We start from the raw sequence: 15,980 nt of genomic DNA on the forward strand, positions 1-15,980 counted from the left end.
CTTCTCTCTGCTTTGAAATGGAATTGAGATTGCAGCAGAATCCTGAATTGGACTTTGCAGAATCTCAGCCAAGTGAGGTTTTTCTAGTGTTTGCTACCCACCACCATTTCTCTTTATCTGGGCAGAAATCGTGTATTTCAGAAAATTAATTCCATAAGGGGCTCAGTAGCTTTTATAGAAGTTGCTATACAAAATAAATGTGTCATACTGTTTCTTCAGCTGTGCAGTACTACGCATTTTCCCTTTCTAAATAGCAACCACTCCAAAAGGGAAGGAAGGTGTTCTTTTGTAGTCATGTCCCTCTGGCCTCTCTCTTCCTCTGAACGAGATTATGTGCAGCATAAGAGAAATGTGGCTCCTTGTGCATATCTGTCATTGCACGTTTACTTAAACTTTAGATGTGTGCTGCTAGATTGAGGTCAGCAGCAAAGAGAAAGATCATGCACAGTTCAGATTGGCTTTACAAGCAGTTTCATCAGATAGGACCTATGAAGTGGCATCCAGTCTCAGGAAAAACTTTGCACCCCATGCTGGAGGCTCCAGCTGATGCTATATAAAAGCAGGCTGTAATTCAGAGTGACATTTATACTTGTGCTGGCTCAGCTCATGCTTATATTTCTTGACAAAGCACTGCCTCTGATTCTCAGGGCATTGTACACACAAGTTCTGTCTTTGGTGAGGAATCTCTGTGGCCTGCAACTTAAAAATGATCTTTTCGTTCTACTCAGGAAACAGTATAAACCATACCAAACTGAGAAACCAATCAGCTTTCATGGACATGTGTAGATATGTGATTTTGTCACTGGATTTTGTCACTGAATTTTGTCACTGACAAAAATTATCTGGATATGTCACTGTGTTTTGGGGAAGGTGGAGCCTGGATTTTGAGGGGAAAAAAGGGAAAGACTGGATTCCAAGGTGATGGAGAAAATCTACAGCAAATTTGACCTCAGTATCTTAACAAAAATACTGTACGTATGTGTCTCCAAAAAAAGCAGAATCAGGCCCACAAAAATTATCAGTAGAAAAATATAAGGGTAAGTATATGGATTTATTTAAAAATAAGTGAATGTAAGGTCCTGGAAGAAAAAGGAAAGCAAATTTTTGAGCCAAGAGATGATTTGAAAGTGTAAGCTACATGTCAAGTTGAGTGAAAACTCCCATAACTTTACAATATATGATCCTAGAAGAGAGAATTTAGCTATAATCATTGGATAGCAGGTTGATCATGCACTGTGATCAGTAAATCAAAATATAAAACAGGGTGATTCAAAACTTCAAGGAATTTGCTATAAGAAGGGATAATGTCCACATTTCAGAAAGTGCCTCTTCTGGTGGATCCAAGATAACCTGTGTTCAACACAGCTGTGACCAAACATCCATCTCTCCCTGTTTTTCTGTACAACTCATGCTTTTCAGAGTGAAAAATACAAGCCTGCAGAATGCAGTAGCTGGATTAGTAGAATTACATATGGATATTTCCTCTAAAAAGCAGATGCCTTTATAATTTTGAATATCCTGCATGAATGAGTCAGTGAGTTTTTTTCATGTGGGACCAAACTATCCACCCATCTTGGCCCTGGTCAGATAGTATTGCACTTGTGGGAAGGCACCTAGAATCTTCAGAAAATGTGAAAGGACAAAAACTGTCTGGATCCTCGTGGAAAAGAATGTTCCTGATTGCACTTGTATAATGTCCCTGTGGGTTTCTTCAAAGCTAAGGACACAAACAATCCCCTCAAGGAGCCATATGAAATGAGAATGTAAGTCATGTTACTGTTGAAAAAAACAAGCCAAAGGAGAGTTAAGGGAAGTCAGAAGTTGCTTCTTGTAAAATCTGAAAAAGTTTCAGTTTTTGCTGGCTTAAGCAGAAAATAATTATTTTATTGATTTATTTGTTGAAGTAAGTGCAGGGACATCTACTAGCCTTCCTCTGCTACTTCCGCTGAACTTGAGGTTACAGCATTGGCATTCACATGATAAGGATTTTTTTTTTTCATAGAAGAGAGACAAATTAGGAACAAATCAAAGGTATTTATGATCTCATGCAAGTCCACTGCAGAAAGGGATGAAGAATCTGACATCATGTCCCTTTTTTTGTGTGCCACTTCATGAAACAGATCAAGCTTGGGCCAGGCTTCATATGAGTGTCCTACCTTCTCATCTATCTGTGTGTGCATCTAAGATCGTGCCATAAAGCAGTGCTGGTCCATCTACTTGACCACTTACAGATCCTTCCTAAAACATCTCCTGGCCACTATTCCAGCAGGAATGGGAAAAAAAGAAAACAGAAGGGAACTGAGCAGTGAAGGTGTTTTGCATTACAAGCAGACAGAGCACACTCTGGACCAGAGACCACATGTGACATGGACATATTGGAGTGAGTCCACTAACATGATTTGGGGATTGGAACATCCAACACACAAAGAGCTGGGATTTTTCAGCCTTGAGAAGAGGTTTCAGAGTGGAATCAGTGTGTGTAAATGTGTACCAACATGTATAAATACCAATTGGAAAGGGGTGAAAAAACAGAACCAGACTCTTCTCAGTGGAATGTGGTGAAAAGAAAAGAGGGAACGGGTACAAACTGAAATATGTGAAATTACTTTTAAACATGAGAAAAAAACATTTTTACTATGCATATGTTAAACACTGGAACATGGTGCCCAGGGAGGTTGTGGACTCTGCCTTTGGACATGTTCAAAACTCCGTTTGGCACAGCCCTGAGCAATCTGTTTTAGTTGACCTTGTTCTGAGTGGGGACACTGGACCACCGCATTCCGACTTAAACAATTCTCCTGTAAATCTATGAGATCCATTCTGGTACCTTAAAAAAAAAGCCTAAATAACTCTAATCTTACCTATTCAGTAGTGTACAGGAGAATAGCACTTCGCAAATTTCTGAACTATGACCCTACCACACAAGTAGCTTGACTCATATGTAACATTTCCTCATGTCTCAGAGGTTTAAGTAGATGATGACAGATAAGCATGTAACAGCATCTTAGACCCTGTCCCAGAGCCCATCTTCAGTGTATTCCTCCTTTGCCAGTTTTCTGGGCAGTAGCTTGACCTGGTTGGACGTAAGTGGGCTTCATGAATGAGTCTATCAGGTTTCTGCACCAGGTGGTGCATGAGTGCTGGTCTTCACTGAGGTTTGTATACATCCCCAGCTTAGATCTCTTAGCAATCTCCTTTCTGTGGGGTACTGCAACAAGTCCTGTTGCTGTAGACCATGAAACTAGTATTTAGAAAGTCTCTCAAACCTTCTTGAGCAGCTGCTGGGGCAACATAGTAGGAGAAGAAATAGAGTTTCTTAGTTGCTTTCAAAGAAGTCTAGTAAAGACCTTTGATAAAGGCCCCTTTCCCTTGTTGAAGTTTTCCCCTGAATTTCCATAGCCTTTTAGGTATGGCAGTACCTCCATTTGTCCTCTTCCCCACACGGCACAGGTAAAACCTTGTTCCGTGTACAGTCGCTCCCCCCCACCAGATGCATGGCCTGCATAAACTGTACACTGTTGGCTTTTGTCACATTCCCCCACCTCCGGGCAGGGAATAAGCAAGGCTATTGTGATGGTCGAGGTGGGGAGCCATTAGCAGGCAGTGAGGCTGAGAGGCAGCTTTCAACAGGGTATCAGACACTTCCCAGGGCAGAGCCAGTGCCTGGAATGCAGCAGAGTACTCAGGCCTTGGGCAAGTTTAGACACATGTTGATGCATAATACAAGATGGAGCCTATCACTTGATATCAGACTCTTCCAGTCAGTCACCAGGTTGGGTAAACATGTATGCCATGCAAAATAGGAGGTAATGTAACTACCAAATCAGAGTGATATGGAAAGGTTTTTTGTAATTCCTGGTTGACTGTTCCATTGTAAAGTCATTCTATGGGGCATGCATGTTGAATAAGGGACAAGCACCACAAATAAAACCATGACATTGTTTTGGAAAAAGGGAACGAGGGCAAAGTGAAGAGGAAAAGTAAAAGATGCCATCTACAGAAGCCACAATAATGCAACACAGAAACTATCTGTTAGGAATAACTTTAGTTTCTTCTGCATTTGTTCCATTTATGGCCTGGGTAGTTCAAAGTGTTGGACTGGAATCTAGGAGGTCTAGATTTTTTTCATACATTCCCACCTGCTGGTTCATTGTACAGCCCAAAAACTTAAATATTTTTAAAGGGTAAGGCAACCCAAAGGTGAAATGAAAAAGGAGCAACATTTACATATTTGCATTGGCATACAACCCTCCTGTTTCATTCCCACCTGCCCAGAGCAAGTGTGTAAGGAATTTGGTGCCCAGGGCAGGCTTCAAGCAAACCAGGCCCTTCTCCCTGGGAAGGGCAGGAGGTCCTTCCTCATTGCAGACCTCTTGTGACCAGGGACAAAGCACACTGCAGCTGCAGGTTATGGGTGGAGGAGGAGACCAAACCGCCCCCGAAGGCTAGGCATTACAGTGCCTAGCAATACACTCAGCCTTGGAGGAAACCCAAGAACACAGTTGTCCTGGGTGGGAGAGCTCGAAGGGACTGGTCTCTTTGCTGGAGGACACGGTGATAGCCTAAGGACAGAAGGGGGGCAAGGCTGGGTGCAGGAGAGCTGTAGAGCCTCGGGGGGAACTGGGGGGGCTCTGGAACCGGGCACCTGGAGCAGGAAGAGGGGCGATGGGGAAGAGGGGCAGCGGCAGATGCGACGGAAGGTGCGTATAACCCGAGATGCAGAGGAGGCTGAACTAGAGCGAGAGGTTCAAGGGTCAAGTAAGGCCTCGGGGAGTGAGTAGCGGGTCGTGCCGCAGGTCCCCCCCAGGGACGGCTGAAGCAGGGGCCGGCTGGGGAACGCCGCAGCCCGGGTGTGATGAGCGCCAGCCTGGGTAGTACCGAGCTTGGATCCGGGTGGGAGCGACGATGGGCGCTTCCCGCGGAGGGAAGCCTCGCCCGGAGGGCGGTGGCTCCGGCGGGGGAGGGCCGGGGGTGCGGGGCGGTGCTGGGCACAGGAAGCGGAAAGCAGCGGCGGCGGCAGCAGCGACGGCGGCCGCCGCCGGGGAAGGTGGCGGGGAGCGGCGCGGCGGGTCGGTGCCGGGAGCGGCATGGGGCGGCCGCGGGAGGGAGGTAAGTCCGTCCATCTGCCCGTCCATTCCTCCGTCCGTCCGTCCGTCCGTCCGTCCGTCCGTCCGTGCGGGGTGCAGCGCGGGGGGGCGCCGCTGCTGCCCCCCACCACGCCCTCCCGCCGGCGGGACCCCGCCGCCGCCCTGCTCCGGGGTGCCGGGGGCGGCGGGGGCAGCGCCGGGGCAGCCGCGCTGCTCCCGCTCCTGGCGGCAGGGCTCCGTCCCCGGGCGGGCGGTGGGGGCTGAGAGCCCAGGTAGGCTCCGGGGATGCCAGCAGCGGGGGGAGCCCGCCGCGTCCCCGCTCCCCCTGCCCAGAGGTGGAAGGCGGGCGGGGGGGCCGCCGAACCTCCCTCCCGCCGGCCGGAGCTGTGCCCCTGCCCGCCGCGGGGCTGCTGGGGCGTCGGGTCCTGGCCCTGATACCGCGGGTGGGAGAGATCCTGGCATCCCGGGATAAGCCCTTCGCTGCCGGCGAGGGCGGTGGGCTCAGCCCCGCACGGCGGGCAGCGCTCTCGCTGCCAAGCCTCGCCTGGGAAGGAGCCCCTGCGCTGTGAATGCGCCGGGACGAGTCGATCCACGCTGGGGTGAAGGCTCTGCTGAGGGGTGCCTTGCCTGCCCACGCCGTGTAAAACAAACTGCTCCCTGTCTGGGCTCATCCCGCTGGACAGCACGGGAGGGGGTACAGAAGTGACCAGCGGGAAGGCAGGCGTGCTTTGGAGAGCTGCTGTGAAATAACATAAGGTTGGCGTTTTTCTTGCTCAGAACACTGTCAGGGTGCTAAATTAACTCTCTTATGCCAAGCGCCGAGCTCTCTCTTGCAGAGTCTGTGAAAGCATAAGTGACTTGATGGCAGGGTTTTCGGTCTGGGGAGACAGGCTTAGCGATTCTACTACTGTTTGAAGCAGTGGGGATTTTTTGGCCCTGAGTTTGTCAGTAACGAATTGCCCACAAGATCTGTGCAGCTATAAAGAGTTAAGAAATCGAGTCATACTGGCTGGAAGTGCAAATTAGGATGTTATGGAGCGTATTCTGTGATATCATTGTCTGTGAGCTCATCCTGACTTTGAGAGGAGAGTTGTGGAGAAGAGAGCTTCAGCGGTGCTTTTCTGCCTTTGAAGAGCTTCGTTTTGACCATGCTTGGCTCCCTTCCTCCGTTGGGATTTGGCTGTTTAACTGGCCGCAACTGCGAGACCAGCGTTGGCTCAGTGATCGCTTCAGTTGTTAATTTTGAAAAATAAATGTGAATAGAGTCTTACAGAAAGCCTCCCTTAAAAATGTTCCCTTTGAGCTGAAATTTTGGAACAATCCCAGACTATACTGAAACCACCCAGGCAAGTGTCTAACTGCCCACAGTCCCTGACCAGCATCTCTCGGTGGTTGCTGCTGACCTTTTCATTTTGATTAGTAGTGACAGTGTACCTGGTGGCTCGTATCTTATGGACATGTCCACCTGGAGAGGGCTTACTGTCACTGGGAGACTGGGATACGGTACTAGGAAAATGCTACCAAGACCTAGCAAAACTGCATGTCACGTTGTTGTTGTAGTCTGCCTTCCTCATTCCCCCACCTCTGAAAACTGTAGCAAAGAATGGAATCAGAAATGTGGCTTTGCTGCTATAGGGCTTGTTGTGCTGTGTGGGGACCTGAGAGGCAGACCTGAGTGGAGAACTGTAACATTCAGTTCTGCTGGTAGGGAACAGTGTCATGCTTCTCTGTATCTGGTATGGTCACTGGGAAGAAGAAAATGAACCCATGTGGAAACTATCTTAGAACTTCTTTTAATTTCTCATTAGCCTGTACTTCAGAATTTTCTGATTTGGGTCAAATTAAAAAACAGCAGTTATTTCCTCAGGGGTCAACACCTTTTCCTTTTCTCCTTGTAAGGACAGTATGGCGTTGGCTTTGTACAGGTTTGAGCAGAAAGAGGGAGAGAGAGAAAGAGACTCTATACTGTGGAGTCCCACTGTGTTGTGTACTGGGGATTTGATTAGGGTCTGTAGACTCCTTTTTCATTCTAAATTCAAATAGAAAATTCAGGCAGACATGCAGTATCCTAAAGGGGAGGGGGTGCTCCTTCAGTAGAGAAACCTTCTGCAGTTTATAGTTCTAATGCTATCTCAGTATCTTCGGGCTGTGGCTAAAAGTAAGCTTTGAAAATGAGGTACAGGTGCTGCCTGTCTGAAGTGTCTTGCAAGACTCTTTTCTTTGTTTGTTTCGGTAAGGCTGTAGGGCTTTAAATGTCAATATGGAAAGCTATTCCTGTGCATAGTCCCAGGTGCTGCTCTAGTATGAGGGTGAGGCCACAATACCTTCTGTTGTGTTGCATGGCTCTGGGATTAGGAGGTGCACTTGAAAATCTAGCAACACAGGAGAGACGTAGGGGCAAGGAAGTGCAAGCTTTCACCAGTCTGACACGATGGCACACGAGGTATAATTTGCATGATAGACTTGAATGCTCATTGTGCTTCAGAAACTTGGACAGCACAGATGTGGCTCTTGGAGTGGGCAAAGGACATCCTCCCAGGAAGTGCTGCACTGATGGATCACACGTAGAGAGCTTCCCAACTTCCAGTGTGTAACAGGGGGGCAAGAGGCTGGGGCTGAGTGCCTGAAAACACCGCTCTCTTGGGTGGTGGTTTTGCCTGGGTATTTCTCTTGTCATTTGAAACAGCTTTGGTGTGTTTTCAGACCTGTGTTGTTGCATGTTCTGATTAAACATGCAGGTGGATAAATAAATGAGGTGACTTTTCTTTTTGAAATATCCATGTCATGGACTAATGATTGTCAACCTAGGGGCTGAAAATTCCAAGGGGGTCTATAAAGTCTTTCTAAGGAGTCTCTGAGGAGCAAAAGAAAAGAGAACCTATTGCTAGAGGGCTTGGATTTGCTGACTACTGAACATTTTGTTTTTTGTTTTTAGGATAAGGGGCTTGCAAATCAAGAGCCATCACCGCAGAGTAAAAGGCCAAAATTAACCTTATTTAATGACATGCAAACATAAATAGGAAACTTTTCTAAGAACCTTGTTTCCCAAAGCTCGTTGGCCATTAAAACTGAATCTCTTGGCTCTGCAAGTAGAACTTCTGTGCTTACAGATCAAGTTGCTGGATTGGGGCCTGCTCAGGAAGTTCAAAAGCAAGAGGTTCCTGTGGCATTGCTCATAGGTCTTACTATATATGCAGTTGAACATAGCAAGTTACGCAACTTCTCGTTTTCCTGAAGTGAATAATAGGAATACGCTGCAGCAGTACCGTGCAGCCAAGCTAGTGCCAGAGTTGGAAGGCTTCCCCACTGCTTAGCCGTCTTTTAATTGTTTTTAGTCTTGAATCCTAACGCTGTCCCATAGCTCAGCGCTTGGGGTTCTGTGTGTTTAATTTGCAAAGCTCTTCATTCCACTAAACGAAGAAAAGAGATTTCTCGGCGCGATAGCTTGTGGGCATCCATTACCCTATAGACAGCTGGTGCTGTTTAACAAGCGAGGCTGACAGCGTTTGGAGCCGAGTGTGCGCACATCCTCACAGACACTTGTGGCTGCTTGTGCTCCAGATGGCACTTCCAAATACATGTAACTTCATGAACCGGGCTGGTAAATCAACTCTAATTGATTGCAAGTTTTAAATGGAGTAAGATTGAAACTGTGCAGACAAGGATTTCAAAGATGAGCTGGTTTGGAGTTATTTGCCTCAACTTCACAGGGAAAAATCCATTGGGAAAGCATGGGATGTAAAAGAGTGTTCTTGTTCATGTTTGCTCTCTTTGATTTAAAGATGTAACTTGCTCTTTTAAATTTCTCTTGGGCTGAGAGCCAAACTGTGCTCCCTTGAAGACGATCACAAAGCAGACTTCGCTGGAAATAGGATTGGGCTTCCAGCGTGGAAAATAGCAATTCAAAAGAACTCTTCTTGAGATTTATGAGTATATGAAAAGAGGGAGTTACAATGAGTTCTGTAGCTGTTAGAAACTGTAATTACAGTGATCTCTGCAGTATTCAGGGGTAACTGCATTTCTTCACTGTTGTGCAGGATGCAGCAGTCCTCCTTGCTAGGACAGGGTCACAAAATTTCCTTTGGAGAGTCCTTACCATTTTTTTCCATCTAGTACTTGGCCTCCTTCTGTTATCAGTGAGTAAGGGAAAGGCAAAGTGAGAGTGCTGGCCCCACTGGGAGTAAAGTGCTGGGTGTGCAGTTATACAATTGTCGTGACTGGAACGGAGGAGGCATTCCCATCTCCCCTCTAGCTGTTCGCTTGTGCTGCTATTCACCATGGTGTTGGTTTTGATGTTTTGGGCTGTGCTGTGAACTAGGTCACGGAAAGGATCCAAGACAAAAGCATGGCAGGGGGGAGAAAAGGGATTTTTTGTTTTGTTTTCCAGCAGTGCTGTTTGCTTGCTGAGAATTGTGTTGACACAACCGAGAGTGGTGAACCGTGGTGCGGAGGTGGAAGCTACTTACACCAGCTTTCTTGTCAACGCTGAAATACAGTGCAACTGTACCCTCAGGCCAAAAGAGCTTTGTTTCACGCAGGGCCAGAAGCTCTGCAAACAGGCCATGCCTTCAGTGGAGTCCTGTGAGATGTAATGATCTTTTGTGAAGCCGTTTCAATTGGCTAAATAGGACTCTCAATTCACACTTGTTTGTGAAGAGATGAGGGCCCCAAATTATGGGGTTGCCGCGCAGTTGTCCTGGCCCAGAGGGGCAGGGTAAGAATCATTAAGTGACTTACTAGTTTAAAGACTGTGCTTAGTGTGGATATGGTTGTGTTATGAAGGATACATGTACAGCTCGTCACTGGAGCTCAGGCTATTGGGGTGGTGGCTAATCCAGGATTGACTTCTGTTTATGTCATTGAAAGAGCTTCAACCCGGAGACATAGTTTAGCATGTTAGTTGACTTTTGATTCCTTCCTTACCTCTTCCACAGTAGTTTCAGAAGCTTTTCTGGAGTAAGGCTGCTCCCCCTTCCTGCTGTAAAATACAGCAGGAGGTGGGTAACCTGCTTGGCTAGGCTATGAGGAGGGTGTGTTTGGACTGCACTCCTCCCTCCTTGGTTTCTTCCTTTCATCCTGCTCGGAGTGTCTAGCTAGCAGTCCAGACTATTCTTTGTTGAGCAAATCTAGGAAGCCTTGACAGTCAGCCTTGGTTGGGCACTAGACAGTGGTCTTCTGCTTTTTCCAGCTGAGATTGGGCAGACATATTTTGTTCCTGGCAGCCCTAAGTGCCTTGGCAGGAATATCTATTTAGCCACTGGTGTGACCTGTGGTCAGGGCAAGGAGGAGGTGTGGAGTCCCTGAGTTCATCATAGAATCACTAAGGTTGGAAAATACCTCTAAGATTACTGCTTTTGACAGTGATCCAGGATACTTAATGTTTTTTGGGGGCCGCCTTGTTGACTTTTCACAGAGCCGTGTCAAAACCGTTGCTCTTGTTTATACAGAAAATGAAAGTTTGCGTGATCCAGCCTGCCCTGGCGTTCCTGTGTTGGTCTTCCCATGCCTGGTGCCCAGCACTGCCTTGCTTCATGTACGGTCAGATGGGCACTGCTTGTTCATGGTTCCTCTGTAGGCAGCCCGTGCATTTCCACAGCAGCCTCTACCTGCTGAAATGTTCTCTGATGCCTCCAGAGAAGTGTGATCCTGTGCTGATTGGGCGAGAGGGGTCAGAAGAGGAGTTCTGTTCCCGGTCCCTGTCTCAGCTCTGGTTCTTTTATCTGGGATTTTGGGGGAAAATTCTTTTGTGTTGTTAGAGGAAAAGGCTGGGAATTTATACTTTCCTAGAGGCCTATGAAAAATACCTAGCCCTTACTCATGTATGCCAGCAGCATTCCTTGCTTTTCCTATTCATATAATGCAGTGGTGTGTATCTGTGAAGCTAGTGGTTGTTCTCAAAGGTACCCCAGTAACATCACAAACTGTGGTTTAAGACTATAATACTTGTCACCTGTTCAGCTGAGGGTGTTTCTGTTTTGTAATGCCTAATGACTGCAAAATCCTGTGTAGCCATCTCCTCTGTTGGTATCATAGTGCTTTTTGAAGTAGGGGGTGGTGGCCTCACCCTCATTTATCAGAGAAAGATAAACAAAGAGGAAAGATTTTTCTCTGGTTGCCTAGCAGGACAGTAGAGGTAAAAATCAGCTTTAATGAGTCCCAGCCTATTGCTGGGGCCATAAGCTACAGACTGTGTGCAAGCCTAGGGAGTTAACAAGTGTTAACATCACGTCCTAGGCTGGGAGATTTTTATTCTTGTTACAGTAATGATGCCATTTTCCAAACTGTGCTGTGCCTTGGCTTTATGTTTCACTATGTTTAAATCCATCCTCATTCCTTTCCTCCCAAAACCAGGCCTTAGGTTCCCATCCGTATTTGTCCTTTCTATATTCTCTGCTGCCTTTAAGTTTTCTGAAGGCACGCTATGCCCTTAGAGCTTGAGAATTCCAGTACACAAAAGATCCCCGCAGCCTTCTCCTTTCCAAGAGCCCTGGCAAGCCCAAGTGCTGTGCAAATACCTGCAGCTCCAGATGCAGGGGGAATGCTTCTTTAGTTCACTGCAGATTGCACCACCAGCCAAGGAACCTTATGGGGAAGAGGCTTTGTTCTTTGGCCCAGCTTGTGGTGGTAGAGCTCTCTGCTCTGTTACAAGCTTTTCTGGAGGTGTTAGTGGAGTCTTATGGCTGGCAAGAGTAGTTGGCCAAAGCACGATTTCTGTTTTTGTCCCTCTGTCTTTTGGGAGGGAGAGGGCTGAAAGCAGTACCTGCTTTATTGCTCACAGCTTTGAAAAGTGCTGTGAGCAGAAAATAACAGAGATCTAATTTAATGTTAAAGTGGTCTTTTGCCCACTCTGAAAGTACCGCTGTAGTCCTGTGTTGACTGGAGGCAGCAGTTTTCTCGGCAGAAGGCTTCTGTGTGCCAAAGGAGTGGTGGGCTGCACCACGGTACCTCTGTCCATTGCTGCAGCTCTTCCCTTTTCACCATTTACATGCATTTCCCCAAACCGCTGACTAACTCCGTAACTCCCCTCCCTTCCATTTCTCTTCTTGCCTAATGCAGGATGGTGGGTTTGGAAAGTGGGCTGTTGTCTACCTTTCTTCCCCACAGGGTTCAGGGTTTTTAACATGTTACGGTTGGGAATTGTTCTGATGTTGTTCTGCTCCTGTTCCAAAAATCATAACCCTCTTCTGCCCTTTACAGATGTGACTTGAGCTACTGTTCCAGATGAAAGTACAGTGTAAGAAGTGTTGGCCCATATAAGCTAGATGTGATCTCTAATCAACTCTCCCCAGTGTTATTAGTATGTGTATATATAGAGATGATTTTTAATAAAATTGAATTCTTTGAGGCCCAAATTAGCTTCTGGAGGCAAAGGTTACAAAGAGAGGGAGGTGTTCACAGTGCCATTGATTGTATAGTAACTAATGCTTGTATAATGGGCACACCTTGCAGTTATGAAAACAAAGCAGGTTCAGACATGGTGGTCTGATCCTCCCCTGCATTTCTTCTAGGAAAGTGCCCTCCCCCCACCCTTTCCCCTATATATAGGCTATAATGCTCCCATTCTGAGTCTGGGGTTATTTGGGCTGTATGTTACAGAGGTGAAGAGATGGGGTGTGAAAGCCAAGCCCGGTCCTTTTTCTGTGGGTGAATTTTGGTATCCAGGCTACTGAGCCTTCTCCAAGTCACTGTCCTAGAGATGATCTAGAGGAATGGTCTAGACTCTGCAAAACAGAGATCCATTGAGTTTATTTAAAGCTCTGCAGATGCATACATTTCACTAGATTGGAAAGAGAGGTATCAACCAGGACAAGTCTGCGAATCAGACACAGTGTGATAAGCAGTGACATGTGACCAGAATGAGGGAATTGCTGCAGTAGGAATGATGTCTTGCTTTTCTTCGAGTGCACTTCCATGCCTGTTTCTCTTTTCTTAGGTCAATTGTAAGAAGCCAAGCACCCTTCCTCCTCTCCCCTCTGATTGGATTCCTTTTAAAGTGAAGCTTACTCAGTCTCTGAGGACCAGATCTCACTGATGACTGGGAAGCAAAGAGTACCCAGGAAAGCACTTTTACCACGGACTCCGCCTCAGGAGCACCAGGAACTGACTTTCTAAATAAAATCTGTGCCCCTTCTGTGCAGACCCAATGTCTGCTGCAATGGATACAGAATCAACATATTCGGGATACTCCCACTACTCAGGTCACTCCAAAAAAGCTCACAGACAAGGGTAAGGAAATGTTTATTTTTAATTACTTACAGCTGTAAACTAGGACATGTCCAGTGGGAAAAAAATTGTAAACCAGGATGAAATCAGTGGGGCCACAGCTCTGGAGGAGATACAGGTGGAAAGTCCTCATAGGGAACACAGTGAGGAGACTGGCAGCTGCTAATTCAACCTGTTGAATGTATGCTGGGGTTATATGTGGGTAGAAGGATTGGCATAGTGCCAATAGAATAAAAATATCACTTAACTATGCTCTTAAAGTACAAGGGATGAGTACAGTCTCTGGGGAGAAGATATGTTAGACTTCCAAACCTGATAATTGCTGGTTGTTTTCTCTTCTGGTGCCATTTCTTTATTGTGTAATAATAAGGTTTCCTGCTTCTCCCCACCTTCCTCCTAGCTACTCTGTTGATAGTGTGTTGGGGTTTTTTTTTAAATAGAATTTGAGTGGCACTTGAGTCGGCAACAAGTTCCTTTATCAGCATTGATTGGATTAAAAGTCAGATTTTTCTGAACTTGAATAGCAAGTCCTCTTCTGTTGAGGTAGTTCAACAGCCTCAAAACCCATCTGCTCTGAAACTTCTGATTATATAGAACCTTTTTTTTCTTTTCTGCATCATCATTAGTTTTACATGCAAAATCTGTGCCACTTACAGTCTTTTCAACTTGTTACTGAGCTGGTCCAAAACAATTTCGCATTTCGGAAGCAATTACCCTGTGTGGTTGGAAAAAGAATTCTTCCATGAAATGAAGTCTCTTTGCTCACAGTCCAGTTATTGAGTAAAACATGTCTTGTTTGCCTTTTTTCCCTTCTTTAGCACCTCCCCCCAGTACAGATTGCCCTTTTAAACTTAGAATGTGGAAAGATGCCTTCAGAGTTCCAAAAACAACATAAAAATCCTACAGCCTCTTACTGTAAACTGGAAAAAGTCTCATCCCATGATACTTTTGGGCTTTGGTTATTCCAAGAGAGAGGCAGTGGAGAGAGCAGAGCTAGGATGCTCATGAGGATTAAGCCAATCCCTAAGCATAGTGAGGGTCTCTGGTGCAAAGTCTGCTTTCCTGTCCATGTGGGAAGGGGGAGGAAAATATTTGTGAGCAGATTAGTAGGGCTTAATTCATCCTGAGACATTCTCAGATGAGAAGCTGTGAGGGTACTCTGAAAGTAAACACTGGCCTGGTACCCTTGATGGTCTTGCTTTCTTTGTAAGAGGTCAGCTTGGGGTTATTAACCACTGGAAATAAAATTCACCAATTGTCCTACAGTGTTCGGGTCATAGATGACAAGACTCTACACTGAAGGAACTAAAGCTGTATTGATTAGTTCCTTGTGTTAGCTGTGCATGTCCCTGTAAGACAGCTTATTGTAGGCGGAGAACTGTGTAAACCAGCAGATCCCAAATGGAGTTCCCAGTTGCTTGGAGAATGCAATGCTGTTTTAAGAGAACGTGAGGTGGTGGGCATGTACCCCTGTCCTTCCCTCTCCTATCACTGAGAGGGTAGTCTGTCCCAGCCTCCAGGCTGTAGGCTTCTCTCGGGGCAAGGTCCCTCTCTACCTCTTCTAAAGCGTGTTTTGTCATAGATTGAGTAAAATTTGATCAAGAGATGGGCAAGCTTGACTATGACCTAATGCTTAGGGCACCTGTTGCAGGTAGAGTTGTAGCACATTTCAGTAACTGGTAATGTTGTTCTCCTCTTCCACTCTTTGAAAAAAGGAGTCGGGACAGACACAAATCGCCACGAAGCAAAGATGGCAGTCGATCTGAGAAGTCCGTCACTATCCAGACACCTCCTGCAGAGCCGCTCCTTGGGAATGATGCCTCTCGGGCAGAGGAGGGCCAGGTAAGGAGCTTGTGAAAGAAAACATGGAGTGTGTTTTGTGGAGCAGAACACGTGGCTTATTCGCTCATGAGTAGGAAAAAAGCATTGCTTGTGTGCTGTTTAATGGGTACCTTTTATTCATGCACAAAGCCAAGGTCGCAAATAGTTTTGTCTTTTTCTGAGAGCATTATTTTTGACTGCACCAGTGCTGATGTGACGACTCCTTGAGCACTAATTTGCCTCTGTCTCCAGAGTGTCATCTGCCAAGCTCTATAGAAACATCTGTTTCTGTCATCTCACTGTGCATTATTCAGGTCAACCCTTTCCACCTGTATATATGTTTTAGTTTTTAAGCAGGATTTGCTCTAAGTATTTATGTAAAGTACATTAGAATCAGAATTCCAATATGGAAAGGAGTCAGGAATTGTAAAACTAGTGTGAAATAGCTGTGAAGGAGGGTGAACTTGGAACATGGGGTTAAATAAAGACTAGAATAGTGCTGCATTTAGATTGTACCTAGGATGGATCCAGTGCTCTCTCTGCTCTACTAGTTGATATGAAGGTGCATGTTCATTTTCAAAGAATGGCTGATGCTGCAAGACATAAAATGCAAGAAGTTTCAGTATCTCGTAGCTGGATTTGGGGTGTGTTAAATCTTAGTTGTGGGGTTCCACCTCTGCCTTTAGAAAAAAAATATTGTTGTGCAGTTTCCACCCAAAGTGTGTATGGTGGTACTTTAGCAGTATTCATGTAGCTACTGGTGGGCTCACTTCATGTACTGGTATTTTGTAATCAGATGCTTGTTTTCACGAGTCCCAGCTATTATTTCGAATAGTTCTAAAGGCACTG

At 46.1% G+C, this 15,980-nt stretch overlaps 1 protein-coding gene across 6 annotated transcripts in view; it reads left to right on the forward strand.

Moving 5' to 3' along the window:
• The first annotated feature begins 3,583 nt into the window (after positions 1-3,583).
• The window catches only part of VANGL1 (VANGL planar cell polarity protein 1), a 48,243-nt gene continuing 35,846 nt past the window's right edge, over positions 3,584-15,980 (forward strand). Inside the window, exons 1-3 of one of the 6 annotated variants that reach the window (XM_017814830.1) lie at positions 3,584-3,806; positions 13,021-13,313; positions 15,026-15,152. In XM_017814830.1, the coding sequence (XP_017670319.1) occupies positions 13,231-13,313; positions 15,026-15,152 (210 nt within the window). In that variant the 5' untranslated portion in view covers positions 3,584-3,806; positions 13,021-13,230. Of the gene's footprint in view, positions 3,807-4,851; positions 4,872-5,071; positions 5,110-5,763; positions 5,844-6,514; positions 6,591-10,565; positions 10,621-13,020; positions 13,314-15,025; positions 15,153-15,980 lie in introns of those variants that run through there. The other 5 variants (XM_017814832.1, XM_017814829.1, XM_017814831.1 and 2 more) reach the window with 5 other exon arrangements.

This window comes from Lepidothrix coronata, unplaced genomic scaffold, assembly GCF_001604755.1.
Source record: "Lepidothrix coronata isolate B3197 unplaced genomic scaffold, Lepidothrix_coronata-1.0 Scaffold46, whole genome shotgun sequence".
Classification (NCBI taxonomy): Eukaryota; Metazoa; Chordata; class Aves; order Passeriformes; family Pipridae; genus Lepidothrix; species Lepidothrix coronata.